This window comes from Bombina bombina, chromosome 3 (assembly GCF_027579735.1).
Source record: "Bombina bombina isolate aBomBom1 chromosome 3, aBomBom1.pri, whole genome shotgun sequence".
NCBI classification, from domain to species: Eukaryota; Metazoa; Chordata; class Amphibia; order Anura; family Bombinatoridae; genus Bombina; species Bombina bombina.
In genome coordinates, this window is record NC_069501.1 from 177,127,513 (window position 1) to 177,153,528 (window position 26,016).

At 37.0% G+C, this 26,016-nt stretch overlaps 2 protein-coding genes across 3 annotated transcripts in view; one reads left to right on the forward strand and one right to left on the reverse strand.

The window, feature by feature from the left end:
* Nucleotides 1–7,339, reverse strand: part of NSUN3 (NOP2/Sun RNA methyltransferase 3) — an 85,313-nt gene extending 77,974 nt beyond the window's left edge. For both annotated transcript variants that reach the window (XM_053706034.1, XM_053706035.1), the window contains exon 1: nucleotides 7,277–7,339. In XM_053706034.1, coding sequence (XP_053562009.1) covers nucleotides 7,277–7,323 — 47 coding nt within the window. In that variant the 5' untranslated portion in view covers nucleotides 7,324–7,339. The remainder of the gene's footprint in view (nucleotides 1–7,276) is intronic.
* A 29-nt stretch (nucleotides 7,340–7,368) lies between these two features.
* On the forward strand, nucleotides 7,369–25,527 carry C3H3orf38 (chromosome 3 C3orf38 homolog). Its single transcript, XM_053706036.1, has 3 exons — nucleotides 7,369–7,588; nucleotides 10,398–10,603; nucleotides 24,251–25,527. The coding sequence occupies exons 1-3, from the start codon at nucleotides 7,462–7,464 to the stop codon at nucleotides 24,788–24,790; spliced, it is 873 nt and encodes a 290-aa protein (XP_053562011.1). The 5' UTR covers nucleotides 7,369–7,461; the 3' UTR covers nucleotides 24,791–25,527.
* Nucleotides 25,528–26,016: the final 489 nt, after the last annotated feature.

A 26,016-nucleotide genomic window follows, 5' to 3' on the forward strand; every position in this document is an offset into this window, starting at 1 on the left:
ACCGTAACTCCCTAAAATGCCTGCAAAAAAAAAATAACACCTAACGCATGCGCAATGCCTATCTACCTGTCAACCGCAATCCCCCACCGCAATACCTAATAAAGTGTATTAACCCCTAAACCGCCGCTCCCGGAGCCTACCACCACCTACATTATATGTATTACCCCTAAACCTAAGTCTAACCCTAACACCCCCCTAACTTAATTATTATTTAAATAAATCTAAATAATATTAATATTATTAACTAAATTATTCCTATTTAAAACTAAATACTTACCTATAAAATAAACCCTAAGATAGCTACAATATAATTAATAGTTACATTGTAGCTATTTTAGGATTTATTTTTATTTTACAGGCAACTTTGTATTTATTTTAACTAGGTACAATAGCTATTAAATAGTTAATAAATATTTAAAGTGAAGTTCAAGTCCGCCTCTCTAGTTAACATTTTACACATTTACTTTCGAAAATATTATCATGTTCATTCATCATTTTTCATAAAACTAAGCTTGTCGTTTGAATTTTTAATCTATATTTACCGTCGGTATTGCTGCAATTGTCCGCCCGACATTTATCCGTTTTTGATTGACAGTTTTTCCCACATTCATGACCAATTACTTTACTTCCCCCGTGGCGTCTTGCCCCTTTTCAACCATCGTCATCACCCACTATTGCGCATGCGTATTACTGCGTGTCGTCCTAATCGCAATGCTCGTTCACGCTTAGCGCATGCGTATTAGCCAGGATTGCGGAATCTGATACAAATACAATATAACAATGCTCCTGAAAGAAATAAGCGACGGACTGAAATTTTAAACGCATGCGGAAATGAAGATATAATACGCATGCGCATATCGAAGCCCTTGTTGTGCACGAGCTTTGAAGAGACTATTTCAGCTTCTTCTTACGCTAGATACGTCATTGCAGACAAATAAGGAAGTGGACCGGGGGAGGAGTATCAGTCAGAAACATCGGTATTATTTATATTCAATTTTCACGTAATTCATACATTTTTTTTTAAATCTAACTTAGCGACTGTGCTATTGAGAGGTTACTGTTTAAAGGGGTGATGAGCAGTGAGGTAAAATTGAACTTCACTTTAATAGCTACCTAGTTAAAATAATTACAAAATTACCTGTAAAATAAATCCTAACCTAAGTTACAAATACACCTAACACTACACTATCAATAAATTAATTTAATAAATTAACTACAATTATCTAAAATAAAATACAATTAAATAAACTATAGTACAAAAAAAACACACTAAATTACAAAAAATAAAAAAATATTACAAGAAGTTTAAACTAATTACACCTAATCTAAGCCCCCTAATAAAATAAAAAAGCCCCCCAAAATAATAAAATGCCCTACCCTAAACTAAATTACAAATAGCCCTTAAAAGGGCCTTTTGCGGGGCATTGCCCCAAAGTAATCAGCTCTTTTACCTATAAAAAAAGAACAATTCCCCCCCAACATTACAACCCACCACCCACACACCCCTACTCTAAAACCCACCCGATCCCCCCTTAAAAAAACCTAACACTACCCCATTGAAGATCACCCTACCTTGAGCCGTCTTAACCCAGCTGGGCCGAAGTCTTTATCCGATGCGGGCACAAGTGGTCCTCCAGCCGGGCAGAAGTCTTCATCCGATCGGGGCAGAAGAGGTCCTCCATCCGGCATCACGACAACTACCCGATGAATGGCTGGTCCTTTAAATGACGTCATCCAAGATGGCGTCCCTCGAATTCCGATTTGGCTGATAGGATTCTATCAGCCCATCGGAATTAAGGTAGGAAATATCAGATTGGTTGATTTAATCAGCCAATCGGATTGAAGTTCTAATCCGATTGGCTGATTGGATCAGCCAATGGAATTGACCTTGCATTCTATTGGCTGATCCAATCAGATAGAACTTCAATCCGATTGGCTGATTAAATCAACCAATCAGATTTTTCCTACCTTATTTCCAATTGGCTGATAGAATCCTATCAGCCAATCGGAATTTGAGGGACGCCATCTTGGATGACGTAATTTAAAGGACCAGCCATTCGTTGGGTAGTCGTCGTGCAGGAAGGATGCTCCGCGTCGGATGTCTTCAAGATGGAACCGCTCCTCGCCGGAAGGATGAAGATAAAAGATGCCGCTTGGATGAAGATTTCTGCCGGATGGAGGACCTCTTCTGCCCCGATCGGATGAAGACTTCTGCCCGGCTGGAGGACCACTTGTGCCCTTATCGGATGAAGACTTCGGCCTGGCTGGGTGAAGACGGCTCAAGGTAGGGTGATCTTCAATGGGGTAGTGTTAGGTTTTTTTAAGGGGGGATCGGGTGGGTTTTAGAGTAGGGGTGTGTGGGTGGTGGGTTGTAATGTTGGGGGGGGATTGTTCTTTTTTTTACAGGTAAAAGAGCTGATTACTTTGGGGCAATGCCCCGCAAAAGGCCCTTTTAAAAGCTATTTGTAATTTAATTTAGGGTAGGGCATTTTATTATTTTGGGGTGCTTTTTTATTTTATTAGGGGGCTTAGATTAGGTGTAATTAGTTTAAACTTCTTGTAATATTTTTTTATTTTTTGTAATTTAGTGTTTGTTTTTTTGTACTATAGTTTAGTTTAATTGTATTTTATTTTAGATAATTGTAGTTAATTTATTTAATTAATTTGTAACTTAGGTTAGGATTTATTTTACAGGTAATTTTGTAATTATTTTAACTAGGTAGCTATTAAATAGTTATTAACTATTTAATAGCTATTGTACCTAGTTAAAATAAATACAAAGTTGCCTGTAAAATTAAAATAAATCCTAAAATAGCTACAATGTAATTATTAATTATATTGTAGCTATCTTAGGGTTTATTTTATAGGTAAGTATTTAGTTTTAAATAGGAATAATTTCGTTAATAATATTAATATTATTTAGATTTATTTAAATAATAATTAAGTTAGGGGGTGTTAGGGTTAGACTTAGGTTTAGGGGTTAATAAATTTAATGTAGGTGGCGGCGGTGTAGGGGGTCAGATTAGGGGTTAATATATTTAATGTAGGTGGCACCGGGGTCCGGGAGCGGCGGTTTAGGGGTTAATACATATAATGTAGGTGGCGGTGGGCTCCGGGAGTGGTGGTTTAGGGGTTAATACTAGGATAGGTTTATTGCGGTGTGGGCTATGGCGGTTTAGGGGTTAATAAATAGGCTTATTGCATTGTGGGGGGTTGTTGGTCTAGGGGTTAATGCATTTATTATTAGGAGTGAGAGGGGGGATTGAGGATTTAGGGGTATACGTATCTGGCTGATTTTTGGGAGGCGTGTTAGACAGTTACGGGAGATTTAATATTTTAGTTAGTTTTTTAGGCGCAGGCAGTTTCTAAAGTGCCGTAAGTCACTGGCGACTCCAGAAATTTGTAGTTACGCTCATTTCTGGACATCGCTAGTTTATCCGACTTATGGCACTTTAGCAACTGCCGGCGGGGTATATGTAATACCCTGATGTGCGAGGTTAAACTACGGGCTGCGCGGGTTCCCTCGCTTGCGCCGAAAACTACGCCGTATATCGGATCGCGCCCCTAGTGCTTATTTTTGAGAGGGTAAACGGGGGCAGAGAGAGAGAAAGATTGGAGAGAAAAAGTAAAAGTGGAGCTTTTATGAGATAGTGCGGGGGGGGGGGGGAAGAGTAAAGAGATATGAGAGAGGGGAAAGAAAGAGTTTAAAGAGAAAATATGGCTTGAGAGATAAGGGGGAGATTAACAAGAGAGATTGAAAACAGGAGGGAGGGGAGAAAGTTAGTTAAGAGATAATAATTATTACAAGAAAATCTCCAGGTCTGCTAAAACTGTCAGCACTCTCTCCACTCTCTAACTTCAACAACTTCCTATTTTTATCCAGCTGTTGTCCTACCCAGAACCACCAAGTTCATGTTGCTAACTGCTATGCACTTCATTTTGTTAATGTATTACCGTATGTAGCATTATTTAATTTGCTATGGTATAAAATAAAAAAAAAGTTTAAAAACCATTAAAAATTACTGCACAATAATGTGTTTCACAATGCAAAACATATGCAAAGAGGGGTGGAGTAATAGGTGTGCTACGGGCAGGTAGTGGGTAGGATCAGAAGTGGCGAGTAACATATGACCTGAAATTTTGAGCCCTGTATGTATATATATATATATATATATATATATATATATATATATATATATATATATATATATATGTATATATACATATACACACATATATGTGTGTGTGTGTGTTTAAATGTTTAAAGGAATAGAAAGGTCAACATTTAAATGTGCATGGGTGCATTTAAAGTTTAAATAGAAGCATTTATACAGTACAATATTCTTCCATTAAAAGCAAAAATACTTCTAGCTAAAGTTATCACTATTTTTCAGCGGTATACGTACATATGTTGTGTGCCCTGTGCACCAGCATTCGAACCCCACATCTTCTCAGAGAGTCAGTCAGCAATTGCTTGTATGACACAAATTAAAGGGAAACAAAACATTACATTTTTTCTTTCATAATTCAGCTAGAGCAGGCAATTTTAAGCAACGTTCTAATTTACTCCTAGTATAATTTTTTCTTTGTTCTCTTGCTATCTGTATTTGAAAAAAAAACAGGAATGTAAACATAAGAGTCGGCCCATTTTTTATTCAGCACCTGGGTAGCGCTTGCTACCCAGGTGCTACACAAAAAATGGACAGCTCCTATGCTTACATTCCTGTTTTTTCAAATAAAGATATCAAGAGAATGAAGAAAAAATTACAATAGGAGTAAATTAGAAAGTTGCTTAAAATGTCATGCTCTATCTGAATCATGAAAGAAAAAATTTGGGTTCAGTGTCCCGTTATGTCTTCACTGACACAATACCACTGTCAGCTAGGGCTGTGCGATATGGGAGAAAACAAGTATCACAATTTTTTTTATGAAATATTGCAATTGCGGTTTTTATTGCAATGTTTTATAAAAATATTTTTCAGTAATACATTTTGCATTAAAAATGGCATTTAACTGTTCAAAACAGTGGCTTGTTCTCTTTGCCACCTGTTATGTCTGGGCACACCTTAGGACTGTGTTATGTGCTGTGACACAGATATCTCGCTTCTTGGTTCGTCCCCCTGGAGAAGTGATCAGTGCTGATGTTGGGCTGGACTGGAGTTTTTGTGTGACTGACATGTCATGTTAAGGAAGCCATTTCAGACTTTTTTGTCGTTGTTTGTTTTGATAAAAAATTGCAGCCTCATATGATTTAGATATTGCGAAGCCTCATATTGCGATTAATTGCACAGCCCTAAAAATAGAGCCTGGGCATTTTAAGGCAGAGCAGCACATTTCCCCCAACCCATCTGTTAATTACTCATACCCCAAAAATGACAAGTATAATGTACTAGTTTTATTTACAAAAACATTTAACAGTTGTATCATCCTTCTAAACACCCTTCTGTCACTGTATTTTTCAATTGGTTATCATTCAAAAGTCAAAAAGTAAAATATAATTTTAACCCCCCCCCCCAAAAAAAACAGAATTTATTGAAGTTCAAATTTAAATAAAGAATGGCCACTTATTACTAATCAGCCTGTATATTCACAGCAGGCACCTGAGCACTGGTCATCACACAGCAATATCAGAGAGAAATAACAAACACACACAGACACCCAATGCACACACAAACACAAGCCCACAGACATAAACAGGCACCATCCCTGTCACTGTTATTTATCCCCTTGGTTTGTCTATGGCTGATAACATGCACTTGTGCAGTCTTCTTGTACAAATAAGTTGGTACAGAAATGGACCTTAAGGTGGAACTAGCCCTGACCTGGCTCACAGACACAAGGCAGAGAGAGGCAAGGCATGGCTGGTGCTGCATCATTCTCATATAATAATGCTGGCAACTGGGCAGGGCTCAGACGATCAGCCTCAGTTTGCAATGGGCCCCTGCCCACTGGGCAAATGCTTGTTATGCCCCATGCTAAGTCCAGGCCTGCTGCCAGCTTTCTAAGCAGGCTTGGTGTTTGAATGCTTAGGATCTAGTACCATATTTACATATGCCGCTGATACAGTAATAACTTTCATTAAAAGCATTTTTGCTAATAGAAGTATATTGCAAAAATGTTTCTGTTTAAAATTGAAACACATTCATGCACATTTCAATTTTGACCTATCCCTTCCATTTATATTCAAACATAAATGGAAGGAGGCAAATTTGCAGATTTTATGATATCATAGAAAATACTGCAATACAAAGCTATCTACCATAGTGTACAAATTCTTTATTTTCTTATCTGATTCTTATTTCCATTATTTGTTCTAAATTATTAGTACCCACCTGAAGTTAGACACTTTTTCATTATTGCATGAAGTTGTATTTAGCTGGTTTGAAAGATAATGATGATTTGTTGGATTGTTTTTCATAAACATTTGATTTCTACCTTTTCAAAAGATAACTGACTGGCATAATATAGCAAATCTGCAAATGTGTTATAAAATATAATTTCTATAAGGTAACTTAACTATTTGAAAAACATTCGATTGCTTTAAAGGGACACTGAACCCAATTTTTTTTCTTTCATGATTCAGATAGAGCTAGAAACTTTAAGCAACTTTCTAATTTACTCCTATTATAAATTTTTCTTCATTCTCTTGCTTTCTTTATTTGAAAAAGAAGGCATCTAAGCTAAGGAGCCAGACAGTTTTTAGTTCAGTACCATGGACAGCACTTTTTATTGGTGCTGTCCAATCAGCAAGGAAAACCCAGATTGTGAACCAAAAATGGGCCGGTTTCTAAACTTACATTCTTGCTTTTCAAATGAAGATAGCAAGAGAATGAAGAAAAATTGATAATAGGAGTAAATGAGAAAGTTGCTTAAAATTGCATGCTCTATCTGAATCACGAAAGAAAAAAATTTGGTTCAGTGTTCCTTTAACATGACACAAGAGTTATACATAATAGGTTCACATAGGAAAAGTTTGCACAATTCTATTTTTCAATTCATAAAGTGTGAGTTTTCTGATCCATAGTGTGATCTGGAGAACAAACCTAAAATAGTGTGTCGCATAGTCTCACAGTGTGAGTTGACAGTTCTGCCAATGTGACAGTATAATAGTTCTATGGGATATAACAATGAATGTACACTATGAAAGATTTGAAGAGCCATAATAAATGTGCAGTCCTGCACAACATTGCAGCGAATGATTTTGCTGATTGAGTAGCTTATTTAGGAAATAGCAGTGACACAAGTAGCAATTAATAAATATCACATTCAATCTCACCGCTTTACAACCGATTCCGAATAGACATGCTGAAGGTTGATTGGCATATGGGTCCTTGGATACTGTACAGGAAGTCCCGCCCCCGGGCCGGAATAAGGAAGTAATTTACAGTATCATTTTTTTCGTACAGCTTTATTCATTGCACTTGTTTTTACAGCGGTATCTGATTAGTGAAACTGACAGCCATGGCGGGGCTGAGTAACAAGGAAAAACTAGGTTGCATGAAAATAGTTGAGATGCTGGAAGACGCAGATTTGTTCTCTCTGACAGAGACCGTAACAAACCGCATGATCCATGTGGATAACAGGAAGGGTAAGCGCTAGATCTGTAATGGTGCTCTTTACAATAAAAACGTACAGCACAGAGAGTAGACAGCAGAAGTTACAAGGATAGATGCCAGCACGCATTAATAGGCAGCTGTTTGTGTGCATAGAGAAATGGTAGTGTATGGATGTGCGGTTGTAATGAAGGAGGACGTTTGTAGGCAAATTAAGGTTAGGGTGAATCACATACTGTTAGATATTGGAGATGGTGGTGGGGTCTGTGTGCAAACAGCAGGCGGGGGGGGGGGGGGGGGGGGGGGGCTGAGTACAAGCACACAGGCAGCGAGCCTAGTGTGTGGCAACGTGGATGCACAAGCGCAGGGTTGTTGTTGTCACCAAGTGTGTGGTTGCGCAGAGAGGGGTTGTCAGCCAAGGATGTGGCTGCGCTGGGGATGGCGGCACTATCTAGGGTTGTGGTGCCCGGGAACAGGAAGTGTCTGCCCTAGCCAAAGATGTAGCTACCCGGACTTTGGGATCACTACTATTTTTGTCTCCAACTCATGTTTTCATAAACACCACACAAAATGTTACTTTTGTATATGACGTAAGTATACATTTCTCAATCTGTGTATTTTGGCAAATATCTTGCTATATAATTGCTCGTTTGTGGTTTGGCAATACACATTAATATAAATTATACACATTTGTTTAACAGCCCTGGAAATAAAAAATAAATAATAAGTTAACAGCCCTGGAAATAAAAGTTTGGCCCTTCATTTGAAAAAGTATCCATAACCCTATACATGTTTTTTTTTATTCTTTGTGTAAACACTGCCATCTAATGGCCATTAACAAAATGATATACAGTAGAAGTTTACCTGTCACTTATACTGTTTTGGAAAATAAAATCATGAGATAAAATGCGACTAAGATGTTTTGAAATCTTTTAAAATCTAGGGCAGGATGTGATCATTCTGAGGAGCCACAGCATCTAAAATTGTACTTCTGATCCTGTTTTTGGAAATGCATGTAGCACGTACATCTGTTATTTTATATATACCTTTGACACCGCAAGGGCTCAAATAATATAAGAATGGAAATAAGCAGGGGTTGAAGGGAGTTTACTTACAGCATTTTTGTTGTGAAGTCCTATACCTTGTAAAGAGCAGTAGCTTGCAAAAAGTTTGTCTATTAGGTTTCTGCTTTCCCATGGTTAGTAGAAAGAACCAAGTTTTAGACTGCAAATGTAGCTTAAAATAGGAAAGCGTCATACAGAAGTACACAGTAATAATGCTCTATAGTGTGGGACTGGAAGTCAGTAGTGTGCTTAAAGCGACACTGAACCAATTTTTTTTCCTTTCATGATTCAGATAGAGCATAACATTTTAAGCAACTTTCTAATTTACTCCTATTATCACTTTTTTTTCGTTCTCTTGCTTATTGGAGGCTTACATTTACCCACCAATAAGCAAGCATAACCCAGGTTCTCAACCAAAAAGGTGCTCCTATGCATCACATTCCTGCTTTTTAAATAAAGATAGCAAGAGAACGAAGAAACATTGATAATAGGAGTAAATTAGAGCATGCAATTTTAAGCAACTTTCTATATGAATCATGAAAGAAAAAATTTGGGTTTAGTATTTAGTATCCCTTTTTAACACTTTGCATAGTCTGTTAAAATGGGCTGCTTTTTGACATTTTATTGGCACTACCTGTGTACACGTGGTGTCCAAGATCTTGCTGGTAATAATGATCTATGCAGAATCCATGGAGTGTACTTACCAATCACCACTGATAGCTCAGAACTTGGTTGCTACAGTGTATGTAAATATGCGGATCAATGCTAGCCAGTAGAAATGTTCTGTTCCATTAAAGAGATCCTGATTAAAATACTCTTCATCCTCTTTTCTATATATTCTGTTGTTTCATGACCAGAACTAGAACACAGGACTAGAAATTGTACTAGACGTGTTCCCCAAGGCAGAACATCGAGTGATCTGAGATGTCATCGCAGAAAATGCAGCATGTCTGCAGAAAGATTAGGAACTGTTAGCACTTTAATTTTTCAGTGCTGCTCCACATTAGGCTGTTCTTTTTAAACAGAGCTGTTCTCTGGCTGCATTGTATGAGTTTTCCTTAACAGTGCATCCAGAGCAAAGTGCTGTTTGAAGACAACAATCAAATATGCAGTAGTGCTGCAAAGCAGCAGTGTTGTCTGACTCTGAGATTTTTGCAAGCTAGTTCCCTAGCTTTTCACAGTCTGCAAAGCTGTTTTTCTCTGAATGTAAGATGTCCATATGAACAATGCACCTTTTTATTACTATATTTCTATGTTAGACTAAAAGAAAAGGAAACAAATTCATTCAAGAGACATTTTACAATTACTTTTTTTGTCTGCAGCTAATTTGCAATGCAATTTTCAACAACTACTGCACTAGATTATACAACTTTAAATATTGCTTTATTCTCCAGTTAACCAACACATTGCAATTGATCTGGTGCTTTAGTGTAACTGACAAATTTACAATTTTATTTTATTTAAAAATGACCTGCAGAAAATGTTTCACTAAAAAAATCTCATCGTAGAAAGTGAAAAAAAGTTCTGTCTCTGGGGACGTGTTATAATCACACAGTTTTAGCACGGAACAGACTGGTATCTTTTTATCCTTACTGACTGGTAACCTGTAGTAATGTTTTTCCTGCCTTGACTGTGCATTAGTAACATTATTGATCCTCTGCACTTTTTTCCTGGTCTTAAAAATTATTTTACTTACTCATCCCTTGTTTGTTAGATCGTAAAATTATTGGGCTTATGTTCAGAAAGATATAAATGCTTTTCTGTTATCATTTTCTTTTAGAAGCAATACAGGCAATATTGACATACAGTGAGAGTGCCTCTGTGCTACTGAAAAGAAGAAAAGTTCATCGTGAAATAATTTTTAAGTATCTTGCTATGCAGAACATAGCTGTGCCCCCGTCAAGTGAAAAGAATCAGCTTATCCAACGAGCAGTTCAACACTGGAAGGACACAGCAGATGAACAAAGATCTTTACCTAGACCAAAGGTTAGCAGTACATTTGTGGGAAATTGACTGCTTTGTAGACCTGTTTCACAATTTTCCTTTAACTCATATCTTTTAATATTTAAAGGGATACTAAAATATTGAAGCAGTAGGGCACTAGATTACAACTATATTTTTACAATGTATAACAAGATTGTTAAAGGGAAATTAAACCCAATTTTTTTTTCTTTCATGATTCAGCTACAGCATGACATTTTAAGCAACTTTCTAATTTACTCCTATTATTAATTTGTATTCATTCTCTTGCTATCTTTAATTGAAAAAGCAGGAATCAGCTTAGACGCCAGCCCATTTTTGATTTAGATCCCTGGATAGCGCTTGCTACATTTATCCACCAATCGGCAAACGCTAACCAGGTGCTTACCCAAAAATGGGCCGCATCCTAAGCTTACATTTCTGCTTTTCAAATAAAGATACCAAGAGAACGAAGAAAATGTGATTATAGGATTAAATGAGAAAGTTGCTTAAAATTACTTGCTCTATCTGAACCATGAAAGAAAAACACGTGGGTTACATTTCCCTTTAACAATATTGTTATACATTGTAAAAAATACTGCTGTAATCTAGTGCCCTAAAGCATTCTCTTCAACAAGGAAATACCATGAGAGCTAAGTACATTTCATAATAGGAGTGAAGGGAAACAAACCGTGGCAATTTACTTTGTCAACAAAGTAAGATTTGTTAGAAATGTTTTGTTGCACTTATAACTAAGTTAAACAATATTATACTATATTAAATGCAGAATTTAATGTTTATTAAAATTATATTGTACTCAAATATTTATCATGCAAATGTTCCATTCTCAAACAAGGTGTTAATCAAGACAATACAGCAGCTGAAATGTATTAACGCTTCCTGCCCAGATGGCTTTACTGGCCAAGAAAACCTCCAACCAATGCTTAACTCTTGCTAATTAGCGGCTAGATTACGAGTCTTGCGTTATGAGGGGTGCAGTGTTTACTTGCAGTTTATTCTCACTGCTCACTTCCCTGCAGCGCTGGTATTACGGGTTTTTACAAACCCGGCGTTAACAGGCAAGAAGTGAGCATCAAACTTGTGCTCCATACCGCACTCCAATACCAGCGCTGCTTAAGCTGGTTGTACGTGCTCGTGCAAGATTTCCCCATAGACATCAATGGGGAGAGCCGGCTGTGAAAAAGTCTAACACCTGCAAAAAAGCAGCGTAAAACTCAGTAACGCAGCTCCATTGATTCCTTTGGGGAAACTAAATATATGTTTACACCTAACACCCTAACATGAACCCCAAGTCTAAACACCCCTAATCTTACACTTATTAGCCCCTAATCTGCCGCCCCCGACAATCGCCGCCACCTGCATTATACTTATTAACCCCTAATCTGCTGCCCCCAACATCGCCGACACCTACATTATATTTATTAACCCCTAATCTTCCGCCCCCAACGTCGCCTCCACTATTCTAAATGTATTAACCCCTAAACCTAAGTATAACCCTAACACCCCCTAACTTAAATATAATTAAAATAAATCTAAATAAAAATTACTATCATTAACTAAATTATTCCTATTTAAAACTAAATACTTACCTGTAAAATAAACCATAAGCTAGCTACAATATAACTAATAGTTACATTGTAGCTAGCTTAGGGTTTATTTTTATTTTACAGGCAAGTTTGTATTTATTTTAACTAGGTAGAATAGTTACTAAATAGTTATTAACTATTTAATAACTACCTAGCTAAAATAAATGAAAATTTACCTGTAAAATAAAACCTAACCTAAGTTAAACTGACACCTAACACTACACTACAATTAAATAACTTACCTAAATTAAATACAATTAGCTAAATTACAAAAAAAACCCCACTAAATTACAGAAAATAAAAAACAAATTACAGATCTTTAAACTAATTACACCTAATTTAAGAGCCCTTTCAAAATAAAAAAGCCCCCCCCCCCCCCAAAATAAAAAAAACCCCATGCCTAACCTAAACTACCAATAGCCCTTAAAGGGACAGTCTACACCAGAATTTGTATTGTTTTAAAAGATATATAATCCCTTTATTACCCATTTCCCAGTTTTGCATAACCAACACAGTTATAATAATATACTTTTAACCTCTGTGATTATCTTGTATCTAAGCCTCTGCAAACTGCCCCTTTTTCAGTTCTTTTGACAGACTTGCAGTCTAGCCAATCAGTGCCTGCTCCCAGATTACTTCACGTGCACGAGCACAGTGTTATTTATATGAAATATGTGAACTAACACCCTCTAGTGGTGAAAAACTGTTAAAATGCAATCTGAAAGAGGTGGGCTTCAAGGTCTAAGAAATTAGCATATGAACCTCCTATGTTAAGCTTTCAACTAAGAATACCAAGAGAACAAAGCAAAATTGGTGATAAAAGTAAATTGAAATTTTTTTTAAAATTACATGCTCTATCTGAATCATGAAAGTTTATTTTGGCCTAGACTGTCCCTTTAAAAGGGCCTTTTGCGGGGCATTGCCCCAAAGAAATCAGCTCTTTTACCTGAAAAAAATACACACAACCCCTCCAACAGTAAAACCCACCACCCACACAACCAACCCCCCAAATAGAAACCTAACTAAAAAAACCTAAGCTCCCCATTGCCCTGAAAAGGGCATTTGGGTGGGCATTGCCCTTAAAATGGCATATAGCTCTATTGCTGCCCAAAGCCCTAACCTAAAAATAACAACAACAAAAAAAAGGGGGGAGTCTCCCTCTTCCTCTGTTCGCTTCTCCCCGTTCCCTTCTTACATTATTACTAATCCCTCATAGTCTGATAGCCCTTTTTTTTTTTTTCTTTTTTTCCGCCTATGCCACTACTCATATTCCCGTCACTATTCTACACTCCCGTCAATCCATGTATTGGGTAGATACCCCGCAAATACTTGAAGTTGAACGTATGCAGTATTTTTGAAAGATCTAACAAGAATCTTTTGCGTCTTCACTGGGAAAGATAAAATAAACATTTTCCATTTTTTTAAGAAAAATTGCTATCTGTGTATCGGTTGGGTTTTGTAAACTATATTGTTCCAGTGTGTATTGCGTGGTCAGCGCATTCTTAAGTTCTTTCAAACTCGGTGCTGATTTAGCCTACCAGGCTCTTAATATTAAACTACGACCAAGTAATATAATCAAGTTAATTAATTTCAAATTTGGCACTTCTACTTGAGGTTTGACCAAAAAAAAAAAAATTCTAGCGGCTGTATATCATATTCTACTTTGAGAGTTATTTTCATCCAGGGCTATTTTTGGACAAGCCCAAAAACAGTGTAGCATATCCACGGCAGGCGAACTACATCTGGAGCATATAATACTTGTCTTATACCATCTAGTAAGTTTTGCTGGGGTTAAATACACCATTAAAGCCACTTTAATCTGTGCTTCTCTCCATGATGTCGAAACCCAGCTTTTTTGAGTCACCTTAAACGCAGACTCTATAACTTCGTTATTTATCGCAGGGAATACTTTACTCCATTTTGTCACTATGTGTCCAACTTGATCTGCAGAAGGCCCTTGATTGAGGAGAGAATAGAAGGGAGCGATAGAATACACACCACCTTGAAAGTTATTTATCCTGGATTGTATCTCTCAAAGTGACCATTCTACGCCGTAACTCTTTTTTTAGTTCTTGCACATAGTGTCTTACTTGTAAATAGGCATATAACTCCTTATTCGATAATCCAAATTGACTGCTAATTTCTCTAAAAGTTAATGGAACTAGATCTATATTTAATAATTGGGTAATATATACCAATCCTTTATAGAGCCAAGTTCTAAAAACTTCATCTGTCATTCCTGGAATAAAGGAAGGATTACCTGTGATGGACAGATATTTAGAAACATGAGGGGAGCAACCCACCAACACACAAACCTTTTGCCACGCTAGAATTATATTTCTAAAAGTTACAAGCGCAAATATCTTTGATGGGAGAGCAGTGATTGGACAATGTAAAAAAGCCTCTAGACGATAAGGTACTACCAGAGTAGTTTCCCAAGCTACTGGAGATATTTGATCTAGCCCTAATAGCCAATCCACTGCCACCTTGACTCGAGCCGCCAAACTATAAAACTGTATATTAGGGAGAGCTAAGCCAGCAGCTTCTATATTATTCATCAGATGGGATCCAGAGATCCTCGCTTTTGCGCCTTTCCAGAGTAGTTTAGAACATGCCTTATTATAATTCCTTATATCCTTTTTGTGAATAGGTAATGGAATATTCTGTATAAGGTAGAATAATTTTGGAAATAGAATAGACTTTATGAGCGTGACCCTAGCTGTTAGGGAAATAGGCAACTTTATCCAGTCTTCCATTTTTCCCTTACACTCTGCAAAACATTTATTATAATCCAAATTATACCATTCCTCAGGGTTCGGACTTAATTTAACCCCCAAATAAGTTAACTGCGTAGTTTCTCTGAATGGATGTTTTATAATCTGATCTTTTTTATTTATCTATAAAAGCTCAGATTTGGACAAATTGATCTTAAAGCCCGAAATCAAAACAAAAATGTTGATCGCATCTAGAAATATGGGTAGATTCTTGTTTATATTACCTAAACAAAGAAGTATATTATCTGCGTACATTAATAGTACCAGTTTTTGTTCTCCAATCTGTATCCCATCTAGCTGTCGACGAAGCAAAATTGCTAATGGTTCCACTGAGATGTTGAACAACAATGGAGATAAGGGACAACCTTGACGGGTGCCCCTATGTAATACTATGCGCTGTGAAAGCTCTCCATTGATAAGTAACACCGAGGTAGGAGCAGAATATATAATAATTAATTAATTCATGCAGGTGACCTTTTAATCCAAATTGTTCTAAAGAAAAAAATAAATGATTCCAGGAGATGCGATCAAACGCCTTCTCCGCGTCAACAGTTAAAAGGGCTAAGTCTATCATGTCTCTATGTCTAGTTGTTCTGAATTTATTCCAAAAAAAGTCTATTAATGTCATAATATTCCGCATATTGTTGGCGGGATTCCTCCCTGCCATAAAACCAGATTGGTTCTCATAAATTATTAAGCCTAAATATGGCTGCAATCTTTTTGCTAAAATTGATGTTAACAACTTATAGTCCGTATTTAAAACGGATATAGGCCTATATATTTGAACCAGGCAAATCATGATCTTTATTTTTCTTCGGAATTAAAGAGATTACTGCAGCTGCAAAATATGGGGAACATTTATTATGTTTAATAAAATAGAAATTGAATAGATTTACCAGCACAGGAGCAATTTGCTGTTGAAGAATCCTATAAAATTTGGTAGGAAGACAGTCTGGGCCTGCTGCCTTATTAATCTTAGCAGACATAATTGCCTCTAAAATCTCCTCTAATCTAAAAGGGGTATTAACCTCAGAAAGAATATCACTAGAAATTTTCGGCACTTTATTTTTGTCCCAAAAGGTTTCTCTTTTTTCTGCCTCATGCTCTTCTGCTCCATATAATTCCGAAAAGTAATAAAAAAAAAAAAACTTTAGTGATATCAGCGTTAGTAGTAAATCTCTCGGATTTATTTCTGATAGCGGTTATGTTGTTTCTGTTAGTGCTCTTAGTCAACCTAGCCATAAATTTAGCAGATCTGCCGGAGAAAACCACCATAGAGAGCTTTTTGTCTTTGTATTTCTATTCTAGACTTTTGTTTAATGAAACACGTCTCGTGTGGCTTTAGCATTTGTAAATATCCTCCATTTTTCACTCGAGCGTTCCCTCAAGTATGCGCTATATGCATTCTTAACTTGATTAGACAGCTGGGCTTCCTGTTGTCTTGTTCTTCTTTTAAGTTTACACATATATGCCTTTATCCGGCCTCTTAGTACAGCTTTGGCTGCTTCCCAAAACACTTCAGGCCTATTTTTATACTCCCTATTTTGATTTTCATATTCTCGCCATTGGTTAATCAACCAGTTATTAAATTGAGCATTATTCACTAAATATTTTGGAAAAAAAATAGTTTGATTCATAGAAACATTTTAAACGAACCGGGTTAAGCGTTAGTGTGATCACTGCATGATCTCAAATCAATATGTCCCCTATATCCGCCTCCCATTCTAAACCAATCAAGGGCTCTGCAATCAAGAAAAAATCTATTCTGGACAATGCTTGCTGACCTTTTGACATACACGTATAGAGTCTCAAATCCGGATTCTGTAATCGCCAAATATCTGTCACGCCCACCTGAGAACAAAATTTCTGCAAAATTCGGCTTTTCCTATCACGTGTACAGGCTGTTACTTTCTTGTGGGATCTGCTACTAAATTAAAGTCTCCGGCAATAATTAGATTCTGACCTGTAAATTTATGTAAATATACCATCTTATTCCAGAACTCTTTATCCATATTATTGCGTCAATATATATTACATAACGCATATCGTACCTTATTGTATATTAATTCTATAATTAGAAACCGGCCTTCCTGGTCTATGGTAGAGGACTCAATTTTATACTCTAAATTTTTATTAAAGAGAATTGGGACTCCTCTCTTGCGAGCATTATAGGCGGCAGCAATAACTTCACCCACCCAGTTGGTCCGTAGTTTCGGTATTTCAGTTGCCTTCAAATGTATCTCATGTAAGAAAGCAATGTCTGGTTTCAGATTTCCTAAATGTTTAATTATTGCTTTTCTTTTTATTGGGGAAGTTATGCCCCCTACATTCCAGGAGGTCAAATTAAAGGCGGCTGACATAACTTATCCATAATAACAACCGGGGCAATCCCTTTCTATTGTCATAAAATAGCGATTGGGAGAGAGAACAAAAAAAAAAAAAAAAAAATAATAATTTTAAATTCACAAAAATTAAAACATCTTCCCTTTAAGCAATATAGAACACTTTTTTTTTATAAATCTGTAAGTATACAGTCTTAACCAAAACCCTTGACATGACCATCATAGTTCTTTCTTCTTGAACCAAACAATAATTAAAACCCAGTGTACCCACCTACTCTATAATATGTAATCATGAGATTCCCATCTCCTTACACAACGCTCTCGCTTCATTGCTGTTATTTAATGTATAGGAGACGCCTTCTTTAGCAACCAAAAGTTTGGCTGGGTACACAAGTCTAACACTACATTCTGCTTCCAGAAATTTTGAGAAAAAAGGAGACATTATTTTCCTTTTGGCCACCGTCTTCGCATCAAAATCTTGGAAGATCAAAATTTTATGGTTATCAATATGTACAGACTTCATTTTCCTATAGTGATTCAAATACAAAATCTTTTCCTGATAGTTAAAAAATTTGAAAATAATAGCTCTAGGTTTAGACATAGTGTTGTTCTCTTTTAGCGGACCTAATCTGTGTGCTCTCTCAGTCAGGAAGGGTGAGGGAGGAGGGGGAATCAAAAGGGCCTGAGGTAGAGTGACAGAGACAAAATGTAACAAGTCTTGGAATTCCACTGTTTCAGGGAGGCCAATAACCCGTAAATTGTTGCGCCTTGACTTATCTTCGAGGTCTTCTATTCGCGCTTGCAACTGGGAAATGGCCTTACCCTGAGCAGATATATCTAAACCATGACTATTTACTCTGTCCTCTACGTCAGACACCCTAGTCTCCACCTCCACCAATCTGCCTGTAAACTGTCTAATTTCTTCCTTTAAATTAGAGATCTCAGCTTTAATTTCAAATTTAACTAAATCTAGATGAGGTGCCATCATTTTTGCCACTTCCGCAGTGAATTCTGTCATATCATTAACAGGGAAATTAGTAGCACCAAGTTCTTGTGACGTGTCAAGTGTCATATCTAAATTTTTGGTATTGCCTCTTGTCTTTTTGTTTAGGAGCCATTTTAGGTGAAGAACTTTGATATTATGTGTATACTAGTGTATAAACTATTGTACGACTAGGTAGCCCGCGGGCCACTAGAATCTAAGTGGAGAGAAAAAAAACACACACCCCTGAGTGAGTATTTTACGTGAGCTTGCAAAAAGAGAAGGGTCTATTAGTTAGACCTTGTGTATTTTATGTGAGAGAAAACCTAAGACTGTGGTTCTTACCTAGAACTTCCCTAAGTCTCACCTTTGACCAATTTCTATTAAGAGAACCCTAAATATATCTCTACCCCCCCCTTATGTCGCGTATTCCTTGATTGTATAATGAGATTAAACTTAACTTTAAGGAATCCCAATATACCTAAATCTTAATGTCATATAGGGTGTTTATCTGTTTAATATGAGTAGGATTTTGGTTATTTAGACACTTCCTTTCCCTTTTTGATCTTTAAAGACCTTCACTCCTCTTATCTATCCCCTCTCTCAAAGATTTGGCCACTATACACTCCTAACCAAGATTTTAACAACTAGAAAGAGCGATTATTTAGAGCTCTAAATTACCAGGGTTTGTTAATAGAGTCCCCTGATATCGTAATGGTCCTAACAAATCAAGTTAGTTTCCTGGGGATTTACCTCCCCTTCTATCTTCTTAAAGGGACAGTCTAGGCCAAAATAATCTTTCATGATTCAGATAGAGAATGTAATTTTAAACAATTTTCCAATTTACTTTTATCACCAATTTTGCTTTGTTCTCTTGGTATTCTTAGTTGAAAGCTTAACCTAGGAGGTTCATATGCTAATTTCTTAGACCTTGAAGCCCACCTCTTTTCAGGTTGCATTTTAACAGTTTTTCACCACTAGAGGGTGTTAGTTCACGAATTTCATATAGATAACACTGTGCTCGTGCACGTGAAGTTATCTGGGAGCAGGCACTGATTGGCTAGACTGCAAGTCTGTCAAAAGAACTGAAAAAAGGGGCAGTTTGCAGAGGCTTAGATACAAGATCATCACAGAGGTTAAAAGTGTATTATTATAACTGTGTTAGTTATGCAAAACTGGGGAATGGGTAATAAAGGGATTATCTATCTTTTAAAACAATAAAAATTCTGGTGTAGACTGTCCCTTTAAGTTATTTCTTTAAATTGTTATAGACCACAACGATTCTCAGAGATATCCTGTCTCTAAGCAGTAGGGGCTTAAGTCTCGCTAAATTAATTGAAAGGCATTGATCACATTATTGACTCCAAATTTTCTACTTCTAAGCGATAAATCTTTTACCTTGACCCAACTTCCACAATGCCAAAGTTTACGAACAATAATCCAGCAAAAGAATTTATAGCCCCCACCTATTAGAAAAAAGAAAAAAAAACAGATACATCATATATTGTCTGTATAGAACAACAGCCTGGATATTCAGATTCAGTCCAACCTACGAGAATCTGCTATCAAGTTTATCTTCCCAGGAGTTATTTTATAGATATCCAGGTCAGATACAAACAAACACATAACAAATAAACCATAATCAAATTGTAAACTTTTGCTTATTGTCTTTTTATGAACCACTCACGCTACTGCTCTGCTTGTATCAGAAAGATAGTCCATATTCCGTACTTACAAACTCCAACCGCCTGTGTTCATGGATCACCGGTGTAGCAGATTAATAGTCTAAGACCACCAGTCAGGACAAGGACTGTAACTACTGAATCGGGTCACTGTATAGAAATGCTTGGACCCACCGGAGCTTGCCGTTTCCCTCCTCCCAGCTGTCCAGACCGGATACCTATTATCGTATCTCCTGATTTACAACGAACTTGTCTATGTTTAGGGCCGCAGCAGAGTATTTTACCTTTGACAGACCACTGCTTTTACTCCGCTTTCTCCACTTAACGACTCATTCACCAGCGTTACTAAGGGCTCCACCGGGGATCACAAAGTGCTGGTTTTCATTCAGTGCCCCTCAAAAGGCGCTTACTCAGCCGGTTCAATGCAGGTAATAACTCGCTTCTTATTCCTTAGCTCCAAGCCAAACTCCTTTATCTGCACAGGTTTTTACCGTCCAGGTAGGGGGTTATCTACAGCGGAGAAAGAAAAAGATTTTTTGGAGGGCTGTGGGTTTCCCCCATCCCCTTTCTTTACTGGCACCACAGTATATCCTCCCAAAACACCTGTGTTCTCAGCCAGGCTATTTCTCGCTGTACTCCAGCAAAATGCCACTTCATCAGCAGTTACCATTAGTTTCCATTAACAGTCCTTTTAACTTTTCTTTTGGGATCCTCGACGACAAACTGGCTCATGGAGCAGCCGTCTTTACCCAGGCTCAGAGTATAAAGCCAGAGCGTGTTCACTCTCAGATAGCTCGTTTTCACGGAGCTCTTAGCAAAAGGGCACTTTTTTGCCTTCTTGGGACTTCCACTCCGTGATCTTACGATCAGATGCCGAGCCCAGAAAGTTATCCAGGGCTAAGGCACACTACGGTAGGCTGGCGAGTGACTTCAATCCTTTACATAGGAAAACAGAGCCGATGGTAGCTACCTGCACGCTACCTGTTCGCTCCGCCCCCAGCCGGAAGTCCACCAAGTGGGTAGACTGTTGGCTTACAGTCCCGTAACTATTAGTTATATTGTAGCTAGCTTAGGGTTTATTTTACAGGTAAGTATTTACATATGAATTATTTAGTTAAAGGGACAGTAAAGTCAAAATTAATCTTTCATGATTAATATAGAGAATGCAATTTTAAACATCTTTCCAATTTACTTCTGATATCAAATTTGCTTTGTTTTCTTGTTATCTTTTATTGAAGAGTAAAAATAGGTAGGCTCATAAAAGCTCAGGAGTGTCCATGTGTCTTTAATACTCTATGGCAGCAGTGTTTTGCAACATTTTTTTGTAGCTTTATTATACAATGTTGCAAAACGCTGCTGCCTTAGAGTACTAAAGACACGTGCACACTCCTGAGCTCTTATGAACCTACCTAGTTTTACTCTTCAATAAAAGATATAAAAAAAACAAAGCAAATTTGATATCAGAAGTAAATTGGAAAGTTGTTTAATATAGCATGCTCTATTCGAATCATAAAAGTTTAATTTTGACTTTACTGTCCCTTTTAATGATAGGAATTTTATTTAGATTTATTTTAATTATATTTAGGTTAGGGTTAGACTTCGGTTTAAAGTGTTAATAAATTTATAATAGTGGCGGCGACGTTGGGGACGGCAGATTAGGGGTTAATAAGTATAATGTAGGTGGTGGCGATGTTAGGGGCGGCAGATTAGGGGTTAATAATATTTGACTAGTGTTTGCGAGGCAGGAGTGCAGCGGTTTAGGGGTCAATATGTTTATTCTAATGGCGGCGATGTCCGGAGCGGCAGATTAGGGGTTAAAAATTTTATTTTAGTGTTTGCGATGCGGAGGGCCTCGGTTTAGGGGTTAATAGGTAGTTTATGAGTGTTAGTGTACTTTTTAGCACTTTAATTATGAGTTTTATGCTACAGCTTTGTAGCGTAAAACTCATAACTACTAACTTTAAAATGCGTTAGGAATCTTGGTGGTAGAGGGTGTACCGCTCACTTTTTGCCTCCCAGCAAAACTCGTAATACCGGCGCGAAGGAAGTCCCATAAAAAAAAGCCTTTACAAAATTTACGTAAGTTTGTTTGCAGTAAGGCCAAAAAAGTGTGCGGTACACCTATACCTGCAAGACTCGTAATAGCAGCGGGCGTAAAAAAGCAGCGTTAGGACCTGTTAACGCTTCTTTTTCACCTTACCGCAAAACTCGAAATCTAGGCGTAGGGTATTTGAAGAGGATAGAGAGTTGGTTACTTTTCATAAAGAATTTTGTTTTTTAAAGCTATTTTGGCCTTTTAAATGTGGGAATAGAATGTTGTCATATTCTGTTTAAAGGGACAGTCTGATCCAAAATAAACTTTCATGATTCAGATAGGGTATTTGATTTTAAACAACTTTCCAATTTACGTTTATCACCAATTTTGCTTTGTTCTCTTGGTATTCTTAGTTGAAAGCTAAACCTAGGAGGCTCCCCAGTGGCAGAACTTTTTTTCACTTTCTGCAATGAGATTTTTTTAGTGAAAATGTTTCTGCAATATTAAATAAGGCAGTTACACTAAAACTCTAGTTCAATTGTAATGTGTTGGTAAACTGGAGAATAAGGCCATTTTTAACGTTTTATAAAATAGTGCAGTAGTTGAAAATTGCATTGCAAATTTGCTGCAGACAAAAAAAGAAATTGTAAAATGTCTTGAATACATTTTTTTTTCCCTTTTCTCTTGGTCTAACATAGAAATGTAGTAAAAAAAAAAAGTTGCAGTGCTCATACAAACTTCTTACATTCAGAACAAACAGCTTTGCAGACTGGGAAAGGCTAGGGGAGGGTTTGAAAAAATCTCTCAGAGCCAGTGGACAATCAATGCATTGCTGCTTTGCAGTGCTATACTGAATATTTGACTGTTCACTTCAAACAGCACTTTGCTCTGGATGCACTGTGTTAAGGAAAACTTACAAAGTGCTGCCACAGCACAGCTCTGTTTGAAGAGAACTGTCTAATGTTGAGCAGCGCTGCAAAGATAAAGCGCTAACAGTTGCTGCATGTGTCCTGTTCTTTTTGCATACATGCTGCATTTTCTAAAAAGAAGAAATGGAAGGCTACTGAGCATCAGTAAAACGGTTTATTTATTTCCAAAATATAAAAAATACACATGGAAGTGACCTAAGTCACAACAAACAGGGAAGGAGACAGCAGTCTTACATGTTTCACGCACACTTGCGCTTAATCATAGACATGCTGCATTTTCTGCGATGCCATCTCCGATCACAGCATGTTCTGCCTTGGGGGGAGGCTCATATGCTAATTTCTTAGACCTTGAAGGCCGCCTCTTTTCTGAATGCATTTTTACATTTTTCACCACTAGAGGACGTTAGTTCATGTGTGCCATATTATAGATAAAATTGAGCTCATGCACGTGGAGTTACCTAGGAGTCAGCACTGATTGGCTAAAATGCAATTTTGTGAAAAGAACTGAAATAAAGGGGCAGTTTGCAGAGGCTTTAGGTACAAGGTAATCACAGCGATAAAAAGTGTATTATTATAACTGTGTTGGTTATGCAAAACTTGCAACAAGGAGCTCCCTTGCTCATTTCTCATTTTCCGTGGGGTGCTCTTAAGTTGCTTAGACTTCATTCACCACACAACTTAGAGGGACATGAAATCCCTCATTTTAAAGGGGAAGATGGCCACATAGGAATTGCAATGACTTGTTTATTAGGTGACTTTATGAATTATCTGGGCTTTAAAAAAGATGATAGTGCTTTTGCTGGGGAGCTAACATTTTGAAAGAGGAGAGGCTCTTATTTAATTGCTGGGTTACATTCCTCTGTGGCTTTCTGATGATCACCATTCACAACAGTGATTACCTGAAAGAACCAAAGGAATAAAATCAGGGTGGTGGCTAGCCCCTGTATTGTCCCCCCCCCCCCCATACACACACTACATAGAGGCATATGAGACATAGTTATTTGAAAGTAGAATTATTTCCTTTTCCAATGTCCGGTCCTGCATCTCTCAAGCTGTCATGTGTTTGTCAAAGGGATAGGAGTGTGCATTTATTGTCACAATAACATATCATCCCTCTGTGAAATCAGAATTTTGGTTAACTTTAGGTTAACATTTATCAAATGTGTTTATGATTAGAAAGATTTGTCTTTATAACTATTTTAGGTTTAATGTTGCTCATCAGTTTGGGCCTTGCATGGGTACATTTATATTCCCTTATATTGTGTAAACAGGTTATACATAACAATTTTTATTTTTGTAATCATGGTTTATTATTATTTGCAGGTACACAAAGAGGATGTATCATACAATGGAACACTTAACTGCAAGTTGCTTGGGGAACAGTTTGCCCAGTGGTTTTATCAGCTTCTAAACTCACAGAATCCATCAGTGGGACACGTAAAGGGTGATTGGGGACCTCAGCATTTCTGGGAGAATTCTGTACTTAAATTTGCTTATAGTACATCAGAGCAGAACATGGAGGAATACAGTGGTTCCCAGATGACTAGTCTGCGTTTATTGGCTCTTGTACGAGAGGAAAGATTGTTGTTTAACCCTAATCTTGATTCCCAAGGGTTAAAATGTGTAACTTCCCCACATGGACTAGTGGTTGTGGCCGTTGCTGGAACAGTTCACAGGGACTCATTGTGCCTGGGTATATTTGAACAGGTCTTTGGACTAATCCGCAACCCAGTTGATGATAACTGGAAGATCAAATTTGTTAACCTAAAAGTTATCGGACAGAAAGCTATAGACTCTACACAATTACTTCCGCTGCCTTCAATTCAATACCAGACAAGTGAACTGGAAACCTTTTATTGCTGAGAGATGACGTGCAGCACTTTGAACTATTATTATGCTGCACTGTAATGTGTCACATTCTGCCTGCATGCGTAACGGCTCTTCAACATTAGCGTGGCAAACACATTTTATTCTTTTGTGCTCTCCTTGATTTGTGTTTTCTCATTTTGGGAATGTTAACATGTTGCTTGATTAATTATGATAACTTTGTTGTAAGCATTATGTTTTATCATTAAAAAAAATTCTGTTTGTTGCCCATGTAAAGAGAAGAGGTCAAATTTAAAGTTGTAGGTTAATTGGCCATATAGTTAATTTGGAGATAAAAGTTTAGCTTTCTTTTTAGATTATTTATTATTAATATCATAAGATAACATTTTGGTATTTGTGTTAATATTACGTTTAAAGTAATGGAGTCCAACAGTGTTTTACACATAAATGGGTGCTTTAGTGGCGCAGTTGACTTTTTTTTTTAATATTAATGTAAAAGAAAAACAAATTGTTATGCATTTTCCATAAGGAAATATTGTTTTTAAATAACTTTTCAGAATGAAGAACAGTTTTTCTTATTTTTTGTCAGTCAGAGGGCTATACGTAATGAGAAATATTTTGTCTTTGGCTGATATAATCATAAGATTTTAAATGTATGTTAGCAGTGCCTACAATCTGCACAGGAAATTACTGTACCCAACTAGAAATGAAAGCATGTTGATTTAAAAACATATGAATATATTTTAAGTAAATAAAAGTTTTATTTATATATATATATTTTTTTTTATCATACTGTATATGGTTTTACTACCTTCTTTTAGAGTTACTTTAAAGAATGTAACTTAGAGAAAAAAAATTCCAATAATCCCAGAAAGATGTCACATGATCATGACCCTCTACTCCAGGGGTATCAAACTCAAAGTAGCTGGGGGCCACTGGCCAAATGTTCCTTCTCCTATGGGGACCGCTTGAACTGAGTAAGTGCTCCGAAAAGAGATATACTAGGAAATGGAAGTGACATTTATCCAAGTAGTGAATAGTAGGAGTTGTAGCCCACAATAGACATACACAGTTGTATATTTATCTTGTAAGTACCAAGTGAAATGATCATCTTGGAACTGTATAGCAACATAAAAAGTTGCATTTACCCAACGCAGTGTGTGGTAGGAGTCTACACTGGATGCTTTGTCTTTATATTTGTCTTGTGAGTGCCTATATAGAATATCAATAGTTATATCTCAGAACCCTAAAAAAAGTAATGG

Coding starts and splice junctions, on each gene's coding strand:
- C3H3orf38 (XM_053706036.1), top strand. CDS start 7,462: ATGGCGGGGCTGAGTAACAAGGAAAAACTAGGTTGCATGAAAATAGTT. Junction 7,589..10,397: donor CCATGTGGATAACAGGAAGG/GTAAGCGCTAGA, acceptor ATTTTCTTTTAG/AAGCAATACAGGCAATATTG. Junction 10,604..24,250: donor GATCTTTACCTAGACCAAAG/GTTAGCAGTACA, acceptor TATTATTTGCAG/GTACACAAAGAGGATGTATC.